General features: G+C 29.3%; 1 protein-coding gene and 1 long non-coding RNA gene across 9 annotated transcripts; one reads left to right on the top strand and one right to left on the bottom strand.

Moving 5' to 3' along the window:
• Positions 1–140: 140 nt before the first annotated feature.
• Positions 141–5,141, bottom strand: LOC128393478 (uncharacterized). Of its 7 annotated transcripts, none has more exons than XR_008326166.1 (8): positions 4,893–5,141; positions 4,673–4,763; positions 3,865–4,542; positions 3,364–3,802; positions 2,567–3,226; positions 2,262–2,490; positions 1,563–2,163; positions 141–1,478 (listed from the first exon to the last, which is right to left on the bottom strand). It is a non-coding gene; the product is annotated as an uncharacterized LOC128393478 (long non-coding RNA). The 7 variants fall into 7 exon arrangements; XR_008326165.1 differs by having other exon boundaries at positions 4,825–4,957; XR_008326167.1 differs by lacking the exon at positions 4,893–5,141 and having other exon boundaries at positions 1,563–1,955; positions 2,067–2,163; positions 4,673–4,803.
• LOC128393475 (uncharacterized) lies at positions 4,841–22,202 on the top strand. Of its 2 annotated transcripts, XM_053353659.1 has the most exons (5): positions 4,841–4,979; positions 5,135–5,386; positions 20,668–20,799; positions 20,900–21,212; positions 21,416–22,202. In XM_053353659.1, the coding sequence occupies exons 1-5, from the start codon at positions 4,878–4,880 to the stop codon at positions 21,520–21,522; spliced, it is 906 nt and encodes a 301-aa protein (XP_053209634.1). In that variant the 5' UTR covers positions 4,841–4,877; the 3' UTR covers positions 21,523–22,202. The 2 variants fall into 2 exon arrangements, with proteins under 2 accessions (XP_053209634.1, XP_053209636.1); XM_053353661.1 differs by having other exon boundaries at positions 20,900–22,202.
• The last annotated feature ends 705 nt before the right edge of the window (positions 22,203–22,907 follow it).

Here is a 22,907-nt window from a genome sequence, read left to right as displayed (position 1 = left end):
CTTGACACTTTTCTCACAATATGAATAATAATCTCAACGAAATACTAATTATAATTAACGCGAAAGATAATCAACTTTAATTGTTGGAGAAAAAAAAATAAACTTCCTAATTGAAAGGGGAAAAAAAGTTAACAAGAGAAACATTTTGTTAGTGACAATCAATTCTAATCATTGTCTTAATCATAAAACACTCGAATAATAGAAACTTTAAATTGTCAATAAGTGAGAAACAATTAAAAATGAAATTGAATTAAAATCAATCAGATTGACAATCAAGGTGAAAGTAAAAGGCTCATCAAATTGTTAACAATTTAACACTCAAATGATTAAAGTTTAGGTCAAAGTTAATCAAATGTTTGAAAAAAAAATGATGAAGTTAATTGTAATCAGTTAATCAGTTGACCATGATGATGATTTAATAATCAACAATTTACTAATTGTAATCATGTTTGTAATTTATTGCCTGTCAATTTGATTACTATTGTTTATTACTTGATTGTTAATCTGTTGATATCACTTTTGTTGATTTACAATCAATTTTAATTAAATATTAAACGTGAAAGTAAAAAAGATGAGATAAATTTTAAATTGTTATCATTATGATTTGTTTAGTTAATCACGAATATAATTTTCACAATTTAACAGTCTCAACTTAATTTGATTCATTGTTTTGTATAATCAACTAATCATCTCCAAAATGATAATCACAATCATATTGAAGTTGTTGATTGAAAACCAACAATTTGAACAAAAAGCAAATTATAAGTTAATCAAAATGATTCTAATCACAATTAAATTGTGATAATAATTTACCTGGAATTGGTCTGTTTTCCGTTGACAATTTAACCCAATATTTACATATCATTACAATTTAATTCTAATCACGTTTTAATCAACCTTTTAATCATTTGACATTTTTACTTGGTCACTCAACGGTTAATTGTGTGATTAATGTTAATTAATAATAATATTATCACTTGAACAAATAATGTCCATTCATAATTAAAGGACAAATGATTAATATAAATGATTAACCTCGCTAGTATTGATACTAAGCTTAATTACAACAATTAACCGGTAAATCCGTTTTTCTTTCTTACTCCAATCACTTAAATTATTAATTACTTTGGTAAAGGTCAGTTTTTTGCCGCTTCAATATGAGGTTAGCTTAATTGTGATTCTAATTGTTGTGGTGTTTCCTTTCCTTTCTTCCGTTGTCAAGTGTATCTTTTAATAATACACAACAATTAAGCCTTTTTTTAATTTGTATATTTGTCCTCCTTTACTATTTAAAATATTGGTGTTGATTGTTTAGGTTATTGTTGTAATGATTAAATTTAATTCCTCTCCTTTAAGGCTTTACAATCCATCCAATTGGCTTTTTGATTAATACTTTAAATTGTTCATGTAATTTTCATGGTCAACACTGAGTAGTAGTAGTACAATTTATGATCAAATGGGATTACAATTAAGCCAACCTATCAGTAGTAAGAAAAAAAATATAATTTAATTGTAGTTAATTGGTTGAATAATAAAAATTAAATGGACTGGTAATTACTTACCTAATAATAATTGTTATTTGTGATTACTTTTCTTGATTGTCCAGCCTTAATTTGTCCAATTTTGATTAGCTTTAATCATCAGTCTCATTGATCAAAGTTTTGCAATAATGTTAATGTTAAATTGCTTCATCAATTGTTAATTTTCACAAATTTTGTAATCAAATTTAATCTAATTGTAACAATTGTAACGATCATGATGATATGAAACCAATTATAAGAAAAGCGAAAAAAAATTGGACAATAAAAGGCCAGAAAATTAGATTGTATAGTCGATTAGTTGAAATAAATCAACAAATTGCTGTACAAATATGATGGAGAAAAAATTAACAGACAATTTAGAATCAAATTAAGCATCAACAATGATACTAGTCACCATTAAATACAATGATCTAACTTTTCAATTGTGATTAAGATTCAATGAATGTAGTCCAATTGTCCAGGATGATGAAAAAATCAATGTAATTTACAGACAATCAAATTTAATTAATCGCTACTAATACTTACTAATAATAGAATCAACCTTAATCGTTTGGACAAATTTGATTAATACGAAAATGGAGTTGTTTCAATAAGAAATGTTCCAATGATCAAATTGATGAGCCTGTTAATTGTTGGAAAGTGGAAAAGAAAATTGAAAGCAAAATAATTAAATTAACTTTTAAGGAGAAAAACATAAATAACTATTAACCATTTAATTACCATGTTGTTGTTGTTGTTGTTATTAAAGAGTAGCTATTAGATTGAGTAGAGAGAATGATAAAATTAAGATGATGATGAGGACGAAACAAGTAATCAACAGAAGAGAGAAAGTGATGATTAGAGTGAGAAGATGAAGATTGAAGTGATTCTATCGTTTCGATAATAATATAAGGCCATTTTCCAATCAGAATTAGAGGTTGCATGGTTAGAAGAATTCGTAGTTAGTGAACTTCACACGAGAATGAGAAAAACAAAAGAAAAGAATGAGAAAAATTCATATTATAAGTTTAATGCATTTTCCTTACCTGAATAACTTTCGTGTTGTATTTTGTTTTTCATCATTTTCAGCTCATTCGGTTTACCTGATGATTATCTGATTCTTAATCATAATCATCATCTTAATCATTTCGCTCATCGTCAAATCGCTTATCCTTAATGTAATCAGCTTGCAATTTCATTCTCCTTGGACTATAACTTTATGTAATATTTATAATCCATTAGTTGATTCAATTGTCATCTGATGATTGTTATTGTTACTCTTTTTTTTTCGGAATATTTGTTGGAAAATTAAATCTCTTGTTTTCTCATATTGTTCATGGATTTAGGACAATGGTGAGATTGCAGATTTCTACAGGTAAACAAATCATCATCTTCTCATAATTATTTGAAGAAATGAGTTTTCCAAGAAGAATAAGATTCATAATCATCATCATCTAATCGTGTTTCTAATTTACATCTCATATTGAACAGGGTCAATTGGGCTGGTCTTTCCAATTGTTTATTCCATCAACATGATTAACAATAGTTTCCATCAATAGTCTTCTTATGATTAGTACTTTTCGCTATCACCGAATTGAAATATTGATTATCATCATTTCCATCGTCCCTATTGTAGATTAATTTGACCATTCATTGTGACAATTATCGTTAACCAAAGTAAAACCAATTCTTTCATGATGATTGTGCTTGTTACATGAATAATGATAATAATAGTGAAGAAAAGGTTAATTTTTTCAATAGAAAACAGAAAAATTGCAGAATATGAGAAAATGTCATGAACCTGAGCAAAGTTTAAAAATAAGAATTGTAATAAATTACTTACCATTATAATCATAACTTGATTGACCATCAATAATCAATCAAAAACAACAATCATTAACTTGAATCAATTTCGAACAAAATAAAAAACAATTTACTTTGATGATTTTGAAGCTCTGAATCTCCTCATTGTTAATCATTTCATTAACACAACGAGTTTACAGTTATTGATTATTGTTAATTTTTCAATGTAAAGATGATTCAAATCAACTGTCCGTCCAGAAATCAGTCCATGTATTGTTTTCTTTATGAATAATCCTTTGATTGACCTCGATTCTATTTCACTCATTTGAATATTGAACTTATTTTCCACCCAAAATTAGACCATTTTCACTTTGATTAACCATCACAATCAATTCCAATCTTTTCCAATCCAGAGTCAATCATTTTTACATCTTTCGACTTTCTCAGTGAAGGTTAAGTGAATAAGCGGTTTTGTCGGCCTGAAATATTCATTGAGATAATTAATGATAACGATTAAAAGCTTATAATTAACTTGACTTACATTGTTCGGGAAAGATTCACTAATCGTTCAGAATGTTCAGAATTAGAAGGAAAAATTTTGAATATCTCTCATTCTTGTCCATCTCCAAATGTTTCAGGGTAAACCAAAAGCTGCTTGCTAATTAGTTGAAATTGTTTTTCCTAAAACAATTTAAGTTAATTGTGATTCGGATGAATCTGAACTTGGCCTTGTTTCTCTCTATCCACACACACACAAATTACAATCCAAATACAATTAATCTGGATAAGATTAACGAAAGAATGAGTAACATCTTCTAATCTGTATCATCTTATCAGCATCCTTGGATCCTTTTCACTTTTTTTTTGGTAAACAAGAGTATAGATTATAATTAGATACAATCAATATCAACAGTATCCATAATCTGGTTTCATTGTTACTAAATTAACCCAAACGAGTGTTAATTTGTTGGATTAAAATGATTGTAAATCCATTTGAATAAACCAAACAGGCGAAAACAAAAATTGAACCAAATTTAGGTTGATTGTTAAATCAGGCGAAAGTTGATGATCCCAGTTAATCAGCTACAAAGTAGTAGAAGCTTGAGAACAATTAAGATTATAATCTAAATGGTAAACCATTAATCCACATCCGATTAATAATCTAAATCATCTGAGAGAGTGGGTTAAGAGATTTGCAACAAAATCCAAAGAGAAAAGTCTAGAAAAACCAAAAGAGAGAAAAAAAATAATCATAAATAAACAAAAGGCTAATTATAGAGAATCCAATTTCTACTAAATCATCAGTAGCAATTAACACTTAAAATAATTGAAAGAAAAATATTGGCTACAATTAACAGAGAAGAAAAAAACACCAAGCCAATTAATGGAGATAATCAACTTCCTATTGAACATAAACAACGGAACAGAAAACAACATATCCTGTAAATGGAAAGAAAATAAAAAAAAAGGAGATTATAAATTCTAATCATCTCTTACTTACCTTAATCAATTTTCTTTTGATAAATTGTGTTCCAACAATCAACTGATCCAGAGATGCCATTAACTAACCTTTTTAAGAAATTAAATTTAACACAATTAAAGGTAAACTGTCAATACTTTAAAACGATTCCCGGGATAATCCGATTAAGTGAATTGGTGAGTAAACAAAAAGGGGAAAAAAATGTTCTCCTTATTAATTTTCCCTCTCATTTGGTTTCTGTCCATGGATTAAGTAACCGTATGAACCCAACCCTTTTTTTTGTTTTTGTTTCGCTTTTAATTAATCCATTTTGATTGTGATCACTGATTAGGTTATTGGAATAATCTGTTTCATCTCCATAATTGTTAGTTCATCGTCTTATTATAATCCTTTCCTTGGTACTGAGGATTATGGTTTTGCCGGTGGAACCGTTGAGATATTTTTCCTGTTAAACATTTACGCTTGTCTTTTGGCTACTTTTTTAATTACAATTGCGACATTAACTGCGACCACATTGTCACCATCACCATTAACCCAATCACCTACACTGGCCAACTCATCATCAGCCAATAAATTAAGTTTCGTGAGTGTTTAATTGTGCCAATTGATTTACACTTTGACTTTGGTCCTTTGTCTTTCTTGTTGCTATGCAGTTTCGTCGCCATTTTTCATTTCCATTTTTCTATATTTAATATCCTGTTAATCTTGACGATTCACCTTTTGTTTGGTTACTTGTTGTTGTTAATCCAGACTCCAAGTGATCAAATTATACTTGAATTTAGTGTTACCAGTTAATTGGTGGTGATTAGATGAACCATTACGTTTGTGTTAACACTGTTAATCTTTCCTGCTAATGTTAATCATGTTGATGTTACACAATAGATGAGATTAGCTATTGATCTAATTTATTGGTTAATAATTTAATCCATAAAGATTTTTCCATTTGGATTACATTCCCAATAGAAAATGAGAAAAAGAAAGTTGATATAGTAAACAAGGAGAGAGAATTTGAAAAGATAATCAGGAAGAAAATTATCTTTACCTTAACTTGAGGTAAAGATCTTTCATTGTTAGAAGATTGAATGGAAAAGAATTGAAAACAATTAACAAGATGATGATTTAGTTAAAGAAGAAATTAAGACAAATAGAAGGTGAAAGAGGAAGAAATTAAGATAGAGAGAGAGAGAGAGAAGTTGGAAAAGAATAGAAAATGAAAGTTCTTTTTTTAAAAGAATAGAATTCATTTGAAAACTTATCACTTTTACTTTTTCTCTTCTTCTTTTACTCGATTAACTAAACAATCAAGAATAATGATTCAGACAATTTACCAACAATCAACGAAAAATACCTTCATCAATGATTCTCAATTGTGAATCTTAGACTAATCTGATTCGCGATTATCCTTCGATTACACGATAATCGTGCACCAAATTAACGCAGTTGAGGTCATTTTTCCGTCGATTGTTTCGTTGATCATTGTTGATACACTGATAATGAAGACGATTAACTTTCTCATGTTTTTCCAATGATAACTGTTAATTGTTGACACTTAATTGTATCAAAGGAAATTGTATCAACCTCGTCATAATAACAACGAAAAAGATTTTACTTTAAATTGTAACAATTATTAATTGTCACCAGTAAATTGTACAATTATTATCCCATTGGAACTTAAATTGTTAATGATTTTTTTGTTCCTGTTTCGTTTGTATCATATTATTTATATTTCTTCATAGTTAAATAACCAATTTAGTAAATTGTTACAATTAATTTCCTTCCGTAGATTGTCAATAACAACTTTTCGTCTCGATTGTAAACTATTCATTTCCAACTAATTGTTGCAATTAGATTGGAAACTTTAAATGAACAATCAACTTGAAATTTACCTTTAAGATCATTTTATTATTATTATCAATTGATTTCGATTAATTTTGATTAATTTTAATTCAATTTAATTTCTCAACATGAAACTTTCTCATATGAATATCATGTAATCATGTTGATTATCATTAAGATGATAATGCGATGACCTTTAATTGTTTACAATAATTTAATAGGATAAACAATTTAACTTTTCTCTCTTACCTGAACAACAAGATATTAGATCAATATTTAATCAATTTGAACAATCAATCAAAGTATAATAATCAAATTAACTTTTCATGTTTGTCATGTTGATTTAATCAACACAATACAATATGAAATTAAATGATATCATTTAACTATAATTTAATTACCAAGTTAAATTGTTGTTAACCCAGACTCTTTTTTTTCCTCCTTAAATATTATATGAAATAATCAACTAATCACGTTAATCAAAATTGTTAATTTAGTTATCCCTTTACAAATTAAATCTAAAAAAAAATCAATTTCTCAACAATTAATCAATCAAGGTGATCTCACATTGTTCAGGTAATTAAACTGTAAAGAAATCATCTTTAATCATTAAGATGGTGATTGTGTTAATTGTAGCATCTTTTTAATTGTTGATTGTTAATTTTTGGGTTAATTTAACCAAACTTGTCAACCTTTTTTAACCTAAACCAGACAATGATTATCAAGTTAATTAACTTGTTTTTGTTGATTAGCATCTTAATATAATGTTAAGGGTGGATGATTAACATTTAATTGTTAACAATTAACAACCTTCGACCATCATCTATATCATCATCCTTGTTGATTGTTACCTTAATTGTTGTCTTGAAGGGTAAGGTAAAAATATGAACAAAAAGATTAATTTATCGAGATGATTAACTAACAATTGAATTGTAAAAATGGTTAATTACAATAACGATAATCTATAATCAAGTGATTATCACCATTAATTGTTGATCTAATCAATAGATTTAATCATTAATACAATTAAATGATTTTGATAACATCTTAATGATGAAATTTGTTTGCTCCAATGATTTGTTAATTGTTATATTTTTCATAATACAAATTGTTTATTAATTATTGATTTTAATCACTTTTCTTTGAGGTAAATAAACTTAACCAATAGTAATTAATAAACTACTAAACTAACTCAGCCTTAATTGTAATGATTAACTTGTTTAACCGTGAATCTGTAATTTATTAACACCCTAATTGTTAATAAATGAATTAACAATTAAGAGGAAAACAAAAGTCTTCAACTGAATTAACTTGATTTTATTGAGCATCATCTTGATCAACACCAACAAGTAACAATTAAAACGCCTTAATTATTGAAATATTAATTTAGTTGTGTTCAATTAGTTGATTATTGTAACAAATTAACACCTTACAAGGTTTAATTGTTACAATTAAAGTCAATCAGTTTTTAAAGTTCAATTTGATTCAAGTGAACATTGAAAGTTAGTTAATTAATTAGATGAGTAATCTAATTAATATCAATTTAATCACCATTTTTTCATTAACCTAAACTTACATAAGCAATTGAAGCAACTTTTTTTGGTTAATTGCTATGAAAAAATGTTGATTGTTGATGATAGTTAACAATTAGAAACTTTATTTGGTTTAAATTGTTAACTAAATATGATTCACACAATTTGTATCATCATAATGATCATCATATTAATTTATATTCATAACATTAAGGTGAAGATGATTAAAATGATAATCAAAATGGTTTATTGTTAATTGTTGATTAACATTATGTCAAGGTTGAAATTAATATTGAATTAATTTAATCAACATGATTAAACGAAAACTTTTGATGATTAAGTTAATTGTTTGAATGTAAAATTGAATCTAAGGCTAATTGATTGTCACAATCAAAGGGATAATTAGGTAAGTATAATGGACTATTGACAAAGGGAAAAGTTTTAATCATTTATAACAATCAGTTGATTGTTGAACCAAATTGATACATATTCGAGTTGTTGATATGAGGATTAACTTCATTTTGAACAATTAAGATTATCAGTCGATTTACCTACACACTAATTGTCAATAGTTTGATGTTTCTCTAGTCAATGATTAACCTTGATTAGTTTTCAATCTAAATTGATTTAGTTAATTGTAATTCATTTAACAATCAATTGTAAAATGATGATGATTGAATCCTAATTGTAATTGATTTAAATTGTTAGAACCGTGAGAATGAGAAATGTTAATTGTTATTGTTGATCTGATGAAATAATCAAATGTTAACTAGTTAATGATATTAATCATTGAAATGAATAATTTACAATTAAATTTAATCAGAAAAAATTAGAATCTTTTTTTTCTTGTTGATTAAACTTTAACAATCACGAACTGAATTAAGTAAATAATAGCTGATGAAAAACAAGAATTTAGAAGATGATTATAACAATTAACTATTCCAATTTGAATATAAATTAGCTGAAGAAATTTATTCTAATTGTAATTCCAACAATTAACTAAATTGTCATAAAACAAAAATAATATTGAATTAAACGCTTTTCATAGTTTTATTGTTTCGTTAATTTGTTGATTAACATGATTATTGTTCTTGATTGTTGTCCTTCAATTATACAACAATCAAGGTTAATCATGAACAATGATTGTGACACAATCTGTTAATCAAAAGCTAAGAAAAAAAAAGTTTGTGGTTATAATTACAATTAACTTTTAATTTGATTTACAGTTAACCAGCCTGAGGGCAACAATCAGTAAGTCATTGAAACAATTTACCAACTAATCACTATCAAGATTTTAATCTTGATTATAATGATTATTAATTTTTTTCTCCATCCTGATGATTGATGATGATCATTAATTATTGATTGATGACATGATGAAAGTTAATTAACCACGAAAATTAATTACGATTTAATTGTGATAATCAATTTGATTACAATTGACTTTTTTTTTAAAAATCATCATTGTATTATTGTTATTACAGTTGATTTAATTTCAACAAACTGATTAATTAGATTAGCAGTTAGAACAGACCAATCAGTAAATTGTTATGAAAGGATAAATTTACCCTCTTCCAATTACAATTTAAAAGATTCAAGTCTCTTCATTTTTCTTTACTTTCTTTTTTCTATTACGATCTCAATGAGATAATGATCCCTCAAGTTGTCTCTCTTTCTTTTCTTTCTATTCATTTTTCTCTTTCTTTTTTGTTATTGTCTAACTTGACCATTTCCGACTTAATGTCTTTTCCTCTGAATTAGTTTCCTTCCGTTTCTTAAGGTATAAATAGAGTAACAATTTACCTTTAATTATCATTAGTTTTGATTAATATCATCGTCATCATCAATTGATTAACTAAATTGAGTTAAATGTGTAACAAGAAGTGATTATGAATTAATCTAAGTGATCAAGTAAAATGTGTTTTCTATTTTTCTAATATTAAGATTAATAAAGTGATTAAATTCAAGTTTAAGTTAATGATATTTAAGGTACAACGACAAAAGTACAACGTTTAAAGTGAAAATTACCAAAATTCTAGATTCATTGAATTGTAATATCAAAATGTTAATAAGTGTTGATCCACAAAAAGAACCCAAATCTTGGGATTTGAAAGGCCTAAGGTGTGCGTCTAACTATCAATCTGATGTAAATCAGTTCTCGGTAACAAAACGACTCAATCAAACCTTTCAAATGGCGCAGTCGACAGGATCTGCATCTATGGACAATTGTTATTACAATTTCATGGTGATAGAAAACGACGGTGGTAAAGGTAACGGTGGGAAGATTTTGGATCTAACCACACAAGAGATGAAAAGATATTTAAGTGAGTGGAAAATCAAGATTCCTGTTTCTGATGATTGTGTGATAATAAAATTTAAAGAAGCTGCTCAAACGCAATTAAGTTTAATAAACGTGGATTTGGATCTGGATGATTTAAATCAATTAAGTGCTGATTCAATTGATGGTATTGATGTTCCTGATTGGGTTAATCAAATGAGAGAAAATTTTATTCCTGAAGCTGATATACGAGAGATTATATTTAGAGTTGGTATTAAACCTACGGTAATGTCGATGGTCAAATTAAGTTATATAACCAAAATGTCTATTGGTTCACCAGCTAAGCGAATACTCGAGTCATTTTTAAGACGATGGAATGAACCTGAAGTGGAACCAATTCCGACTACTTCCAAGACAACAATCAAACCAAATGCTACTATTCGTGAGTTGTTAGCTGATTCTGAAGAAGAAGTTGAAAGTGAAAGAAGACGATCAAGTCGAAGAAGTCAAATCAGTTTGGGTGCTAACAGAGCAAAGTATATTGAAACTGAAGGTGACAATGAAGATGATCCTGTTTTCGAAGAAAATAATTTCTCAACAAATAGACGAAAGTCTCAACTACAACCAATGGTGGTATTAAGGGAAAGTAAATGTCCAAATTTACCTGCTTTTGTACAAGGAAGTGACCAATGGGGTTGGTTACAATCGGTTAAAAGACAATTAAGTTTTGAAGATTGTACTAATGATACACGATTACGAGTTCTCAAAAAAGCAATGTGTTATGAGTTTCTTGAAGCTGCTGATACATTGGATAGACAATCTCATACTTATGAATCTTATGTCGAAGCTTTGGAAAAGTATCTAAAAAATCCTGCAGCAATGGCTACTGCTCAAGCAGAATTGACAGCAATGAGATACGATTTTAAGGAACATCCAAGTAACTTTATAAGGAGATTAAGAGAGTTGGTTCATAAGGTTAAAGGTGATAAGATGAGCCCTGAAGGTTTTATTCATGAAGTACTTGAAAGATTACCTAAATTTGTTCGTGATCATATGTACGATGTAAGAGCTAATTCAAGTTTAGATGATATTACATCGGTGCTTATTCACCAACATTACAACAAAGCCGATAAAGAAAAGAGAGAAAAAAGTTTCAACAAGAATCGATCGGATTTAAATCCTCATCAAGTTAATCAACAAAACAATCAAGTTACTAATCAACAGAATGAAATGAAACCAAGTGAAAGTAAAACAATTAAGTGTTACAATTGTAATGGTTTTGGTCATTTGGCAAGAAATTGTCGATTTCCACCTCGTCAACGTTTTCAACCAGCAAATCTGAGAAACAATCAAATGGTTAATATTGGTGATGTTAATGCTACTCAACAAAGACCAATTTCAAATATGGTGATTGAAACTAATTCAATTGATGCAACAACCGCAAGTAAAGCTCCTGATTTAAATCAAGATAATTACATGTTTGTAACTACCGAAAATCAAATGATAACTCGAATTGATACAACAGTTAAAAACTTTCCAACGGTAACCTTATCTTTATGTTATCCTGATCGTCAATTATATAAAAGAGGTGAAGTGTTAATCGACACTGGAGCTAACACTGCATGTATTGATTACTATTTAGCTCTTCAATTGAAAGCTTATATAATGGCCTCAGATGTAACGATAAAGGAATTTGTAAATCGACTTCAAGTCGAAGGTGCTGCTTTCGCTTTCATGAAACATCCAACGATGAAACTTTGTAAAGCTTTGAAATTTCAGGTGATAAGAGATTTGGAACCAGTGATGGTCGTTGGTAATCGTTTTTGTGACATTTTTCATGCAAATTTGAAAAATTTTGGTGGTTCATATGAAGTAACTTTACAAGAGTTTAACTTTAGTCAACCTTTGAGTCCTGAATTACTATTTCGTTTTTGTTCAGCTGATGAATCAATTCATCTTCTCTCTCGCCCTGAGACTCCTACTAATGTAACTCTACCTGAAGTTAAAACTAAATCAATTCAAGTTGATGGTTTAGCTCATTTACCTTATACACCTTATAAAGATGAAGAGTTGGTCAGAAAGTACGAAGTCAATGCTTTCATGGAAATGATGGTGAATTCAAATGAATTTGAAAATATAATTCCTGTTTATCTCACTCAAAATGATCAACCAATTTTATCTCTTGAAGAGAGATTAAAAAAGAGATTTGATTCTAAACTTAACAATGAACAAGTTTATGAATTGTTGAATATTCTTCTCGAATTTCCTGAAGTTTTCAGTCAACATCGTGGAGATATTGGATTTGTCCCGTGGGAAAAGTGGCCGATTCAAATCGATATTGGGGACAATTCAATTCCCTACCAAAAGCCTTACCCATGTACAATTAACATTCGAAAAGAATATCAGAAAGTTATTCAAGATCTTATTGATAATGATATTGTCGAAATATCAACAGCCGAAGGAGGTTCTCCAGCTCTATTAATAAGTAAACCTGATGGATCTTATAGACTATTAAATGATTTACGTGCCGTTAATCGAATGACTAAAGTCATTTTTCATCCAATGCCAAGGATCGATGATTGCCTTGAGGCGGTAAGAGGTGCAATTTACTTTAATATGTTTGATTTGTACCAAGGATACTTTCAGATTGAAATCCCTCCAAGTGAACGAACTAAAACTGTATTCGTTACCCCTGATGGTAAATTTCAGTACAAGCGCTTACCAATGGGTTTAGCTTGTGCACCTTTTGAGTTTCAACGATTGATGAATAAGGTATTAGAAGGATTATCATATACAGAGTGTCTTGGTTACTTCGACGACGTTCCGGTTATTGGTAAAAGTTGGAATGAGTTATTGGAAAATACTCGATTGGTTCTTTCAAGATTAAAAGATTGGAACCTGAAAATCAAAACTGATAAGTGTAAATTTGGAGCAACAGAACTAATTCTGTTAGGTCATTTGGTGGATGGAAATGGAATAAGACCTGATCCAAATAAGGTAACAGCATTAAAAAGATTACCCTACCCAAAATCAGTTCGACAATTACAATCACAATTAGGTTGTTACAATTATTTTAGTCGTTATATTAAGAACTATTCTCAACTCGCTGCTCCTTTATATCGACTAATCAACAAAGAAAGAAAATTCAAAATGTTGAAACAAGATTATCAAACTTTGGATATTCTTCGTAATTCTTTGATCGAAACAACTTTACTTGTACATTTCAATCCAGAATTAAGACGAAAGTTATCAGTAGATGCAAGTGACATCGCTGTTGGAGGCATTTTGCTTCAAGAAGATCAAGATCAACCAATCATAAAGGGTTACAATTCATTAAAAGAAACGCCAATAGAAAAAGTTATTCAATGGAAACCAATTTCCTTTTTCTCTCAAAAATCGCTAAACATCAATTAAGTTATTCTGTTAGTGAAAAAGAATTACTTGCAATTCTTATTGGTATCGGTAAATTTAAACATTACCTTGAAGGTGATCTTTTCCTTATCGAAACTGACCACCATGCACTTTGTCAATTATCGAAAGTGAAGTTCAAAATCAACGATTGGAAAGATGGAGTATAATGTTATCATCATTCAACTTTAAAGTGATCTATCGTGAAGGTAAAGCTCATCCTCCTGATTGCTTTTCTCGATTTCAATCGGAATGGGATCACCATAAACAAATTGATCCGGAAAGAGATTATATTGATAATTTATTCTTGTACTCGAATCAACTTTAATCAATGAAGATGAAAGTGTAAACGAAATGAAACAACTTGGAAAAGTGGTTAAAAGTAATGTTATTTATCATTATAAAGTAAATGATAATTGGTTATCTGATTTATTATCAATTCAACAAAATGATAAAACGATAAATCAAGTGCTAAGTGAACTTCAATCTAACCCAAATTCAACTTTACATCGACAATATCTAATCAAGAATGATATTCTACATCGTAAGCCAATGTATAAACATGAAAACGATCGAATTGTTATCAATCAAGAATTTCTCTGCAAATTGTTTGATGAAGAACATGATTCTGATATAAGTGGTCATTATGGTTTTGAGAAAACTCATCATCAAATAAGTCGACGTTTTTGGATGCCTTTCTTGGCTGAAGAGATTAAGAAATTGTGTCGAGATTGTCAAATCTGTCAACTATCAAAAGCCGCTATTTGTACATATGCTGAACCTCATCTTAAACCGATTCCGAATAAAGTCTTGGAACGACTTGAAATGGATGCTAAAGGACCGATAACGTTTCAAAACGGAAAGAAAAGAGTAATATTAGTTTTAGTTGATTCATTGACTAGATTTGTTTATGCGAAAGTTTTTCCGAATCAAAATTCGTTAACAGTTAAAAAATTTCTGAATGAATATTTTTCGATATTTGGTTTTCCTTCTGTTATTCAAACAGATAGAGGTCGAAATTTTCTATCAGAAGAAACTGAATTATTCTTAAAAGAGTTAGGAATCAAACATGAAGTTTCCAATCCTTATCATCCTCAAAGTCAGGGAGTAGTTGAACGAATGAACAGAACAATAGGTGATAGATTAAGAAGTTCGATACTCGAAGATGAGAATGAGTCAATTGAAACGAAATTAGAAAAGTCATTAATCGCTATTAATTCATCAATACACAAGATTCATCGATTCTCACCTTATTTTCTAATTTTTGGTAAAATTTTATCGAAACCAATTGATAATCAATTAGCAATTGACAATGAAGTTAAACTTACAATCGATTCAGCAAGACAATTAACATTAGCAAGACTTAAGTCTCAACAAATTTATTATCAGAATAAACTCAGATTAGTAACTAAACCTAATCCTTACGAAATTGGAGATTTTTGTTATGTCAAAAATAGTGGACCTTCAATTGGAACCTCGAAAACTTTAGTTGCGAAATGGTTTGGACCTTATTTAGTTCTCGGAATTAAAAGAGGATCAGTTTTATTGTTAGATTCTGGTAATTATGAGCAATTTACTTCGAACTTAGAAAATACTAAACCTTATTTTGGTTCGATTCCTGAACAATTATTAATAATTAAGAATAAATATTTCGATATTAATAATGATTGGTTAGTTAATTATGATTCAATCGAGTCTGATTCAAATCAGAATGATAATAATTTATCCTCGAATTTACCTGAATTACAATTCGATAAACTTTCTGTCAATGATGAAACTGAAGCTTTGAAGACTCTAATTGATTCCGATGCTGAAACTTTACCTGATCTAAGTCAATCTAATCATGAACAAAAAACGAGTAAAAAACGAAAAAGATACAAAACTTCTAATCGAATGATTGCTGAAAATCCAATAATTAATTGTTCTGATGAAAATTCTGGCCCAACAACAAGATCACAAAATCAATCAAATCAAATTAACATTTACTTGATTATTGAAATTGGCGCTTACAACTTACCAATTGCCCGTTACCAAGGAAGTAAAGTGTTGGTAAGGAAGTCGATTGACTTTCCGCCATTGTCTTTGTGTGTTAGAAGAAAACGTTTTAAAACGCTTACTAATTGCTCTTCAAGATATTCAATTAATTGTGTTAATCAATTACCAATAATCAATCAATTTTGTCTAATTAAGTTTATCTCCAAAGTCTTACAATCAATTGAGTTTACCTTTGATTCTAAAAGTGCTTATAAATTAAGTGTTAACATTTTACCTTCTTGTTCAATTTTCACCTTGATCTCAATCAACATGACAAGTAACGATAAAATTGACGCTTCAAAGTTAACTACAATTATTGAGAGAATTCCGGATGAACCAATTTCAATCGAACCTAAAAAAGTGACCTTTGAAAATACAAGTGAATCAAGTTGGCCGAATGACAATTCGCCTTCTTATGCAAATGTATTTGGTGAATCATCTTCTCAAGCTCTTTGGGCTAAACTGAAGTTAAAAGATCCATTACCAGTTCAAACTGCTGAAGCTCGTCGCTCAATTGAGTTGGAATCAATAAGAGGCCTTAAAGATAATTCAATTTATCCTCCACCTTCAAGTGACCAAGAAAAGTACAACGACTATTTTCCAGCTCGAAAGCCACCAAATGATTCCGATTATCCTGAATATCTACAAATAGAATTTTTTAATCAAGCGAAAATCGAGATAAAAGTGGAAATTGAAGATGCGAAAAAACTTTACGATATTTATGTTGAATTCGTGAAAGAAAAGTTAAGGCTCAATGCTTTGGATATTGAATTAGATCAAATCAATTTCGATTCTGTTCCAAAAGGTCTCATAAAAGCTCGTATTTACTCTAATCTACGAGAAATCTCATCAATTGTGACATGTAACTTTTGTGAACAAATTTCAATCTCACCTCGATCATGTTCCAAATGTACAAAAATCTATTGTGCTAAGTGTACACTCTGGTTACGAGAAATTACTTCTCAAATTGGTTTGGAAAAACCGACAACATTGGACTCGTTTCTCTGTATTAATTCGAATTGTTTGATATCAACATGTTCTGATGGTTATTGTAAATCAATTATACCAGAAAGAGACGAAATTTTAAATTTCTACAGACAATCTGAATTTTTATGTAATCGAAAATTCTGCAAAGAGAAATGGAAAGTTAACAATTACAGTTTCCACATCGATCGTTGTCGAAAAGGTCCAATCGATTTTACCTTTGACAAAGATTTGACTTTACCATTTCGTGTTGGTCCTGTTAGAAAACAGATATCAGATAAACCAAGAGATCTCGCATCAATGTTACCCTCTCATCTAAAAGTTCAAAACCAACATTAACTCATCAAGAAGTTTGGAAAGAAAAGCTTTAACTTGCTTTTCTAATCAATGCTCGTGAAAATAATCGATGATCCTCATTTAGATCCAGTTTCTATTCGTATTCAAACGAATACAAGATTTAATCATTGGAATAATCGAGCAATGGCTAAAGATCCTACGGAACCAACAGATGAATCTGAACAATTTCTACTCAATATTGGTTTCCTTCATGCGCTTTAAAGCCCAGAGACCCAGCACCTCAACGGTGGCCTACAACTCGCTGTTCATCTGTACCAAGTTATCTACTGAAAGAATCAATTGATTGGTTAAAATGGTCCAAAGGAATCATAGACGATAATGAATCAGTTATATCTGATAGTTCAAGTTATGTGTTGTTTTCTAATGAAATCGATGATCCGCATTCACCATTCATACGAATTAATCCATTTGACAGATTATCACCAAGTGAAACTGAAGAAGTTCAAGAATGGTTGAAATCGCATTTCCCATCATGTGTTAACCCTTATGCTATTTACAAAGTTCCAACACCATCATCAAACCCAAAAACAATTTCTTCTGTTGCTATTAGAAGACAAAAATTAAATAATTCATTCGCTAATCGACCTACTGGAATTATACCACCGATGCTACAAGAACAATTGGATTTTATCCAAAACATTTCAAAAGATCTGACAGATAAAAATCTGATATTTGGAATCGCAAGTTTCAATGTTCGTATCAAGGAAGGTCCAAAGATAAGACCAAGGCCTTGTTGGATCGTATTAGTCGATGGTAACATGGAAATTATTTACGAGACATTCGTAAAATATCATGAAGTTGATTCTCTTGATCATCGTTTCCATGGTCTCACAATGAATGACCTAAAATACGCTCGTAATCTTGGAACAGTGAGATCAAGTACTCAAGTATCTTGTCTGTGCAACTAAAATCATTGGTCATGGATTGATTAATCAATTTCTCAGTCTCGGATTAACAACTTATGAAGTTAATCAACTTTTGTTCAAGTTTCGAGAAGTAACTAATTACTATTCACCTTATAATGAACATCCAATGTCAATGCATTTCATTGCATTCCTATGGTTTACTGGTTACACTTTACCTGCAGATCCTCACTCACCTGTAGTCGAAGCAATTACTGCTATTCGATTGTATATGTTACAATGGAGAAATTGAATATATATGGCTGATGTTCTGGACGGAATGCATCATAAAAATGTCGTATTGACTTGTGGAAATTCAATTACAAGTGCTTTGTTATTTGACTTCGATAAAGGAGTAAAAGAAGGACGATTATCTTGGCCGACCGAATGGATGAGGAAATTGAAATTTCCAGAATTCAACGATAATTGTGTTGCACCTTCGGAAGAAATACTCAAGATGAAAGAAACTAACATTGCTGAAGAATCAAATGATTTAAATCAACCCTCAACTAGTAACGGAACTAAAGTTTCAAGAATGAAACGATTACTTCCTTATCTTCAAGCCAAAGCTATTCAGAGATCTGAATCTCATGAAATTGACAATTGAAAAACGGTGTCTTAATCATGGTCTGGGGGTTTGAAAGGATAAATTTACCCTCTTCCAATTACAATTTAAAAGATTCAAGTCTCTTCATTTTTCTTTACTTTCTTTTTTCTATTACGATCTCAATGAGATAATGATCCTCAAGTTGTCTCTCTTCTTTTCTTTCTATTCATTTTCTCTTTCTTTTGTTATTGTCTAACTTGACCATTTCCGACTTAATGTCTTTCCTCTGAATTAGTTTCCTTCCGTTTCTTAAGGTATAAATAGGTAACAATTTACCTTTAATTATCATTAGTTTTGATTAATATCATCGTCATCATCAATTGATTAACTAAATTGAGTTAAATGTGTAACAAGAAGTGATTATGAATTAATCTAAGTGATCAAGTAAAATGTGTTTTCTATTTTTCTAATATTAAGATTAATAAAGTGATTAAATTCAAGTTTAAGTTAATGATATTTAAGGTACAACGACAAAAGTACAACGTTTAAAGTGAAAATTACCAAAATTCTAGATTCATTGAATTGTAATATCAAAATGTTAATAAGTGTTGATCCACAAAAAGAACCCAAATCTTGGGATTTGAAAGGCCTAAGGTGTGCGTCTAACTATCAATCTGATGTAAATCAGTTCTCGGTAACAAAACGACTCAATCAAACCTTTCAGTTAATTTACTGATTGCTGATCAAAAGTTAATTGTTCATCTTTATGTGTTTAACTAACAAGACATTGATGAATGAAACAATTTAATTATGATTACCTTTAACTTTAACTGTTAACAAAGGGATTGGTTTTTTTTTGTAATCACAATTAACATGATTGTTGATTGTTGATGATTATTTTGATTACGTCTTAGCAGCAAACAATTAGCAATCAACACAACAAAAGTAGCCAACCCTAAGTTTGTATACTGACCCTTATTAAATTTAAATCTTTGCTTGCCAATTAAATACAAATCAAACAATTAAATTGAGTGTGTGCACCAAACCTAAGCAATTAAATTAATCACCAACAGTTGATTAAGTAAAGAATCAGAAAAAAACAATCTAGACTAACAATTTAAATCAACAATTAATTGTCTTCCTATTCGTTAACCTCATCTTCCTTACAATCAAAAATAACCTCTAACAATTAGATTTCAAATTGAAACTTTCTAATTACAATTAGTCTCTTTTGCATATAATATTATCACAATTAATTTTATTCAACATTCAGTCAATGATTATCACTAATTAACCCGTTAGACTATATTAACAATGGAAAATTATCTTAATTGTTATTATTAGAAATCGCAATCAATTTGAAACGCATTACAATTTATCCTTCCATGGTTATCTGATTGTTATCTTGTTATCCACAGTTGAGTAAATTGTTGTTGTATCTAAATTGTTATTAAATTGTCAACGGTTAATAGCTCTTCAATTTTCCCTTGTTAAGCTTCAATAATTAAAAGGTGGAAACTAAATTAACTACCAAGGCCTTACAACGATTTAACAATAAGATATTGATAACAATTAGAAGTCGATTAATTATCTGAAATTAAGTGAAAATGTACATACAATTTAAAGAGGTAGAAAAAAATTTTAAATTTAGAATCAGAATCTTGATATTAATCATAAAGAAACAGGAAGCGTAACAATTTAATTCACAATTAAATTTAATTTACTTTTTTCCTTCTGAATTTCATACTTTCCATTTTCAGTTTTTAGCTAATCTTTAGCTTGAAGGTTGAATTACATTTTCTTAAGGTTAATTTAAGGTTTTACCTTTCACCAGTTCAATCTAATTGTTACAATTTAGCTAATTAATGAAAGAAAAAATATTCGATCAATAATAATAATTTAATCCAAAAATGGATTAACACTTAAATCCCTTTGATTTGCATTTCCAACAATTAATTTCATTTCTCTCTCTCTCTCTCTATGCAGTGTTTTATTTACCATTTCACCGCATTCGTGATTAATTTGATCAACTCGCTCAATTTATTGATTGTTATCACCAAAAGGAATCGTGGAGTACAAATTAAGGAACCGGGATATGGTTACAAAATTGTTGCTTCGGTAAATATTAGTACTAACCGAACTAATTGAATTCACTGTGAATTTGAACTTTTATTGATTGATTAGTTTTCTTACGATTTGCATTCATTTTTTTACTCAGGTTTTCGGCCTTCTACTTTCACTATGTTACCTTTTAAGTGCCATGTTTACCTTTCGAACATCATCTTTATTATCATCTGATTCTGATAAAAACATTAATTATCTAGCAAGTAAATGTGGAGTTTCAGTGGTGACCAGTGGCCTTGGAATTAACCCCGAAGCTAAATTCCCATCACCATCCTCACCAACCAGAGGATCGATGGCATTTCTACCTGCATGGGTTCGAGCTTATATAACGTCGGCTAACAATGTGACACCAGAAAACAATTCCACCGCCATCGCCTCACCAGCAGCAACAACAACCAACACACATCGTAAGCAAGATCATGATAACAGAGCATCAAATATATATGATGAGATCTCAATTGCAGTTCCAGAATCAACAAATACATCATCAACTTGAATCAATTGAAAAGATTAATGAGCTCATCATTCAAGTTTCATGTTTATCGAAAAGCTGATTATCATGATGATGGAAGAACAAAGTTTCAAAATCATTTTTCTTCTAAACTTACAGATTCACTACGAAAGAAAAGCAGCAATCAAGGAAGAAAATCGAACTCAAAAAGAAAACGTTCGAAATTGAAATTTGATAGTAATAGTTCTGATTCGTTGGAACAATGATTATGTAACTAATCATAATCAAGAAGGAAAAAAAAATAATGGAAATCTAATTACTAACTATTCGTTATTACTGACCAATCAAGTCTTTCACTTTATCATTTAAACGCATTCAATCAATTGAATTACCTGTTGATAGGATGATTAATTAATCGGAGATGATACAATTTACACTTTCAATTGAAAGATAAAGACACTTATAAGTAAGATGATTAAGCAAAATTGAATTTAGAAAACTTTAATTATATAAATGATTTCGCAGTTAATTGCGACGATGAAACAGCCGAAAGGAGAAAGATCTGAGAAAATGAAGATTCCATTTAATTAGAATGTGAATATTGATGACCATCAATGATGACCAATGTTCCGGATTAGAATTTGGATAATTCAGTTGATTGTAATCAAAAATCTACTAAATTTATATACTAAATCGTTACAAATGTTAATCACAATCAAAGGTAATTAATTTATTCACCCAAGGTTTTTGTTTTTACTTGCTTAATGTTGTCATAATCATCAAAAGGTCAACACTCAAACTGACCAAGTCAAAAAAAAGTAGGACATTTAGTGTTGATTGTGTCCACCAAAACAACAACAACAACAAATATTTAAATTACTGAATGGACATTGAAATAATTACTTTATAGTAAATTAATAATGATAACAATTAACTAATAACAATACACCAACACTAAACGGCGACTCTCTTGATTACCTTTAAATTTAATATTTTCCTGTCTAATTATCACGTTTCACTATTTTCTCTCGGAAATATAAAAGTTTTTTTTTAATTCTGTTCTTAATCATTATGATTAAACAATTTACTTAATTTGTTACCTTAATCATCTTGACCTTGTCTTAATTTTCACGTAATCATAATCACAATTTATAGTTAATTGTAATTACTCTGGTCACAAACAAACAAACATAACCGCTGCTCATATTAACCAATATAATCACAAATTCAATTGTATGAATATTCAAATTTTTCACCAAACAATTTAAAGTTAATAACAAATTTGATTGATAAATTAAACTTTTAATTGAATAATTAAATGTTGTAAACTTTTACTCGAAAAGCAACCGTTTCATATACTGCATATAGAAAGTGAAAGTACATTCGCAATTAACTTAATCAATCACAATCAATTTGTCAAATATAAATTGAACAATACAATTGATTGTTTAATTAGCTTAATTGTAATCAAATAAACATCCAACTCATTGATTAAGATTGAAATAGAGAAAAAGGAAAAAAAATCCGATTCATTTTTTTTCCTTCTCTTTCTGATTTTCGGTTGATTCAATTACGATTATCATGATGATGAACAAGATGAAGATTCTGCTGAAGATGATGAAGATGATGAAGATGATGAAGATGATAATGA

The sequence above is a fragment of the Panonychus citri genome, unplaced genomic scaffold (genome assembly GCF_014898815.1).
Source record: "Panonychus citri isolate SS breed McGregor unplaced genomic scaffold, ASM1489881v1 Contig00138, whole genome shotgun sequence".
Classification (NCBI taxonomy): domain Eukaryota; kingdom Metazoa; phylum Arthropoda; class Arachnida; order Trombidiformes; family Tetranychidae; genus Panonychus; species Panonychus citri.
This window is presented reverse-complemented; position numbering and strand designations above follow the sequence as displayed.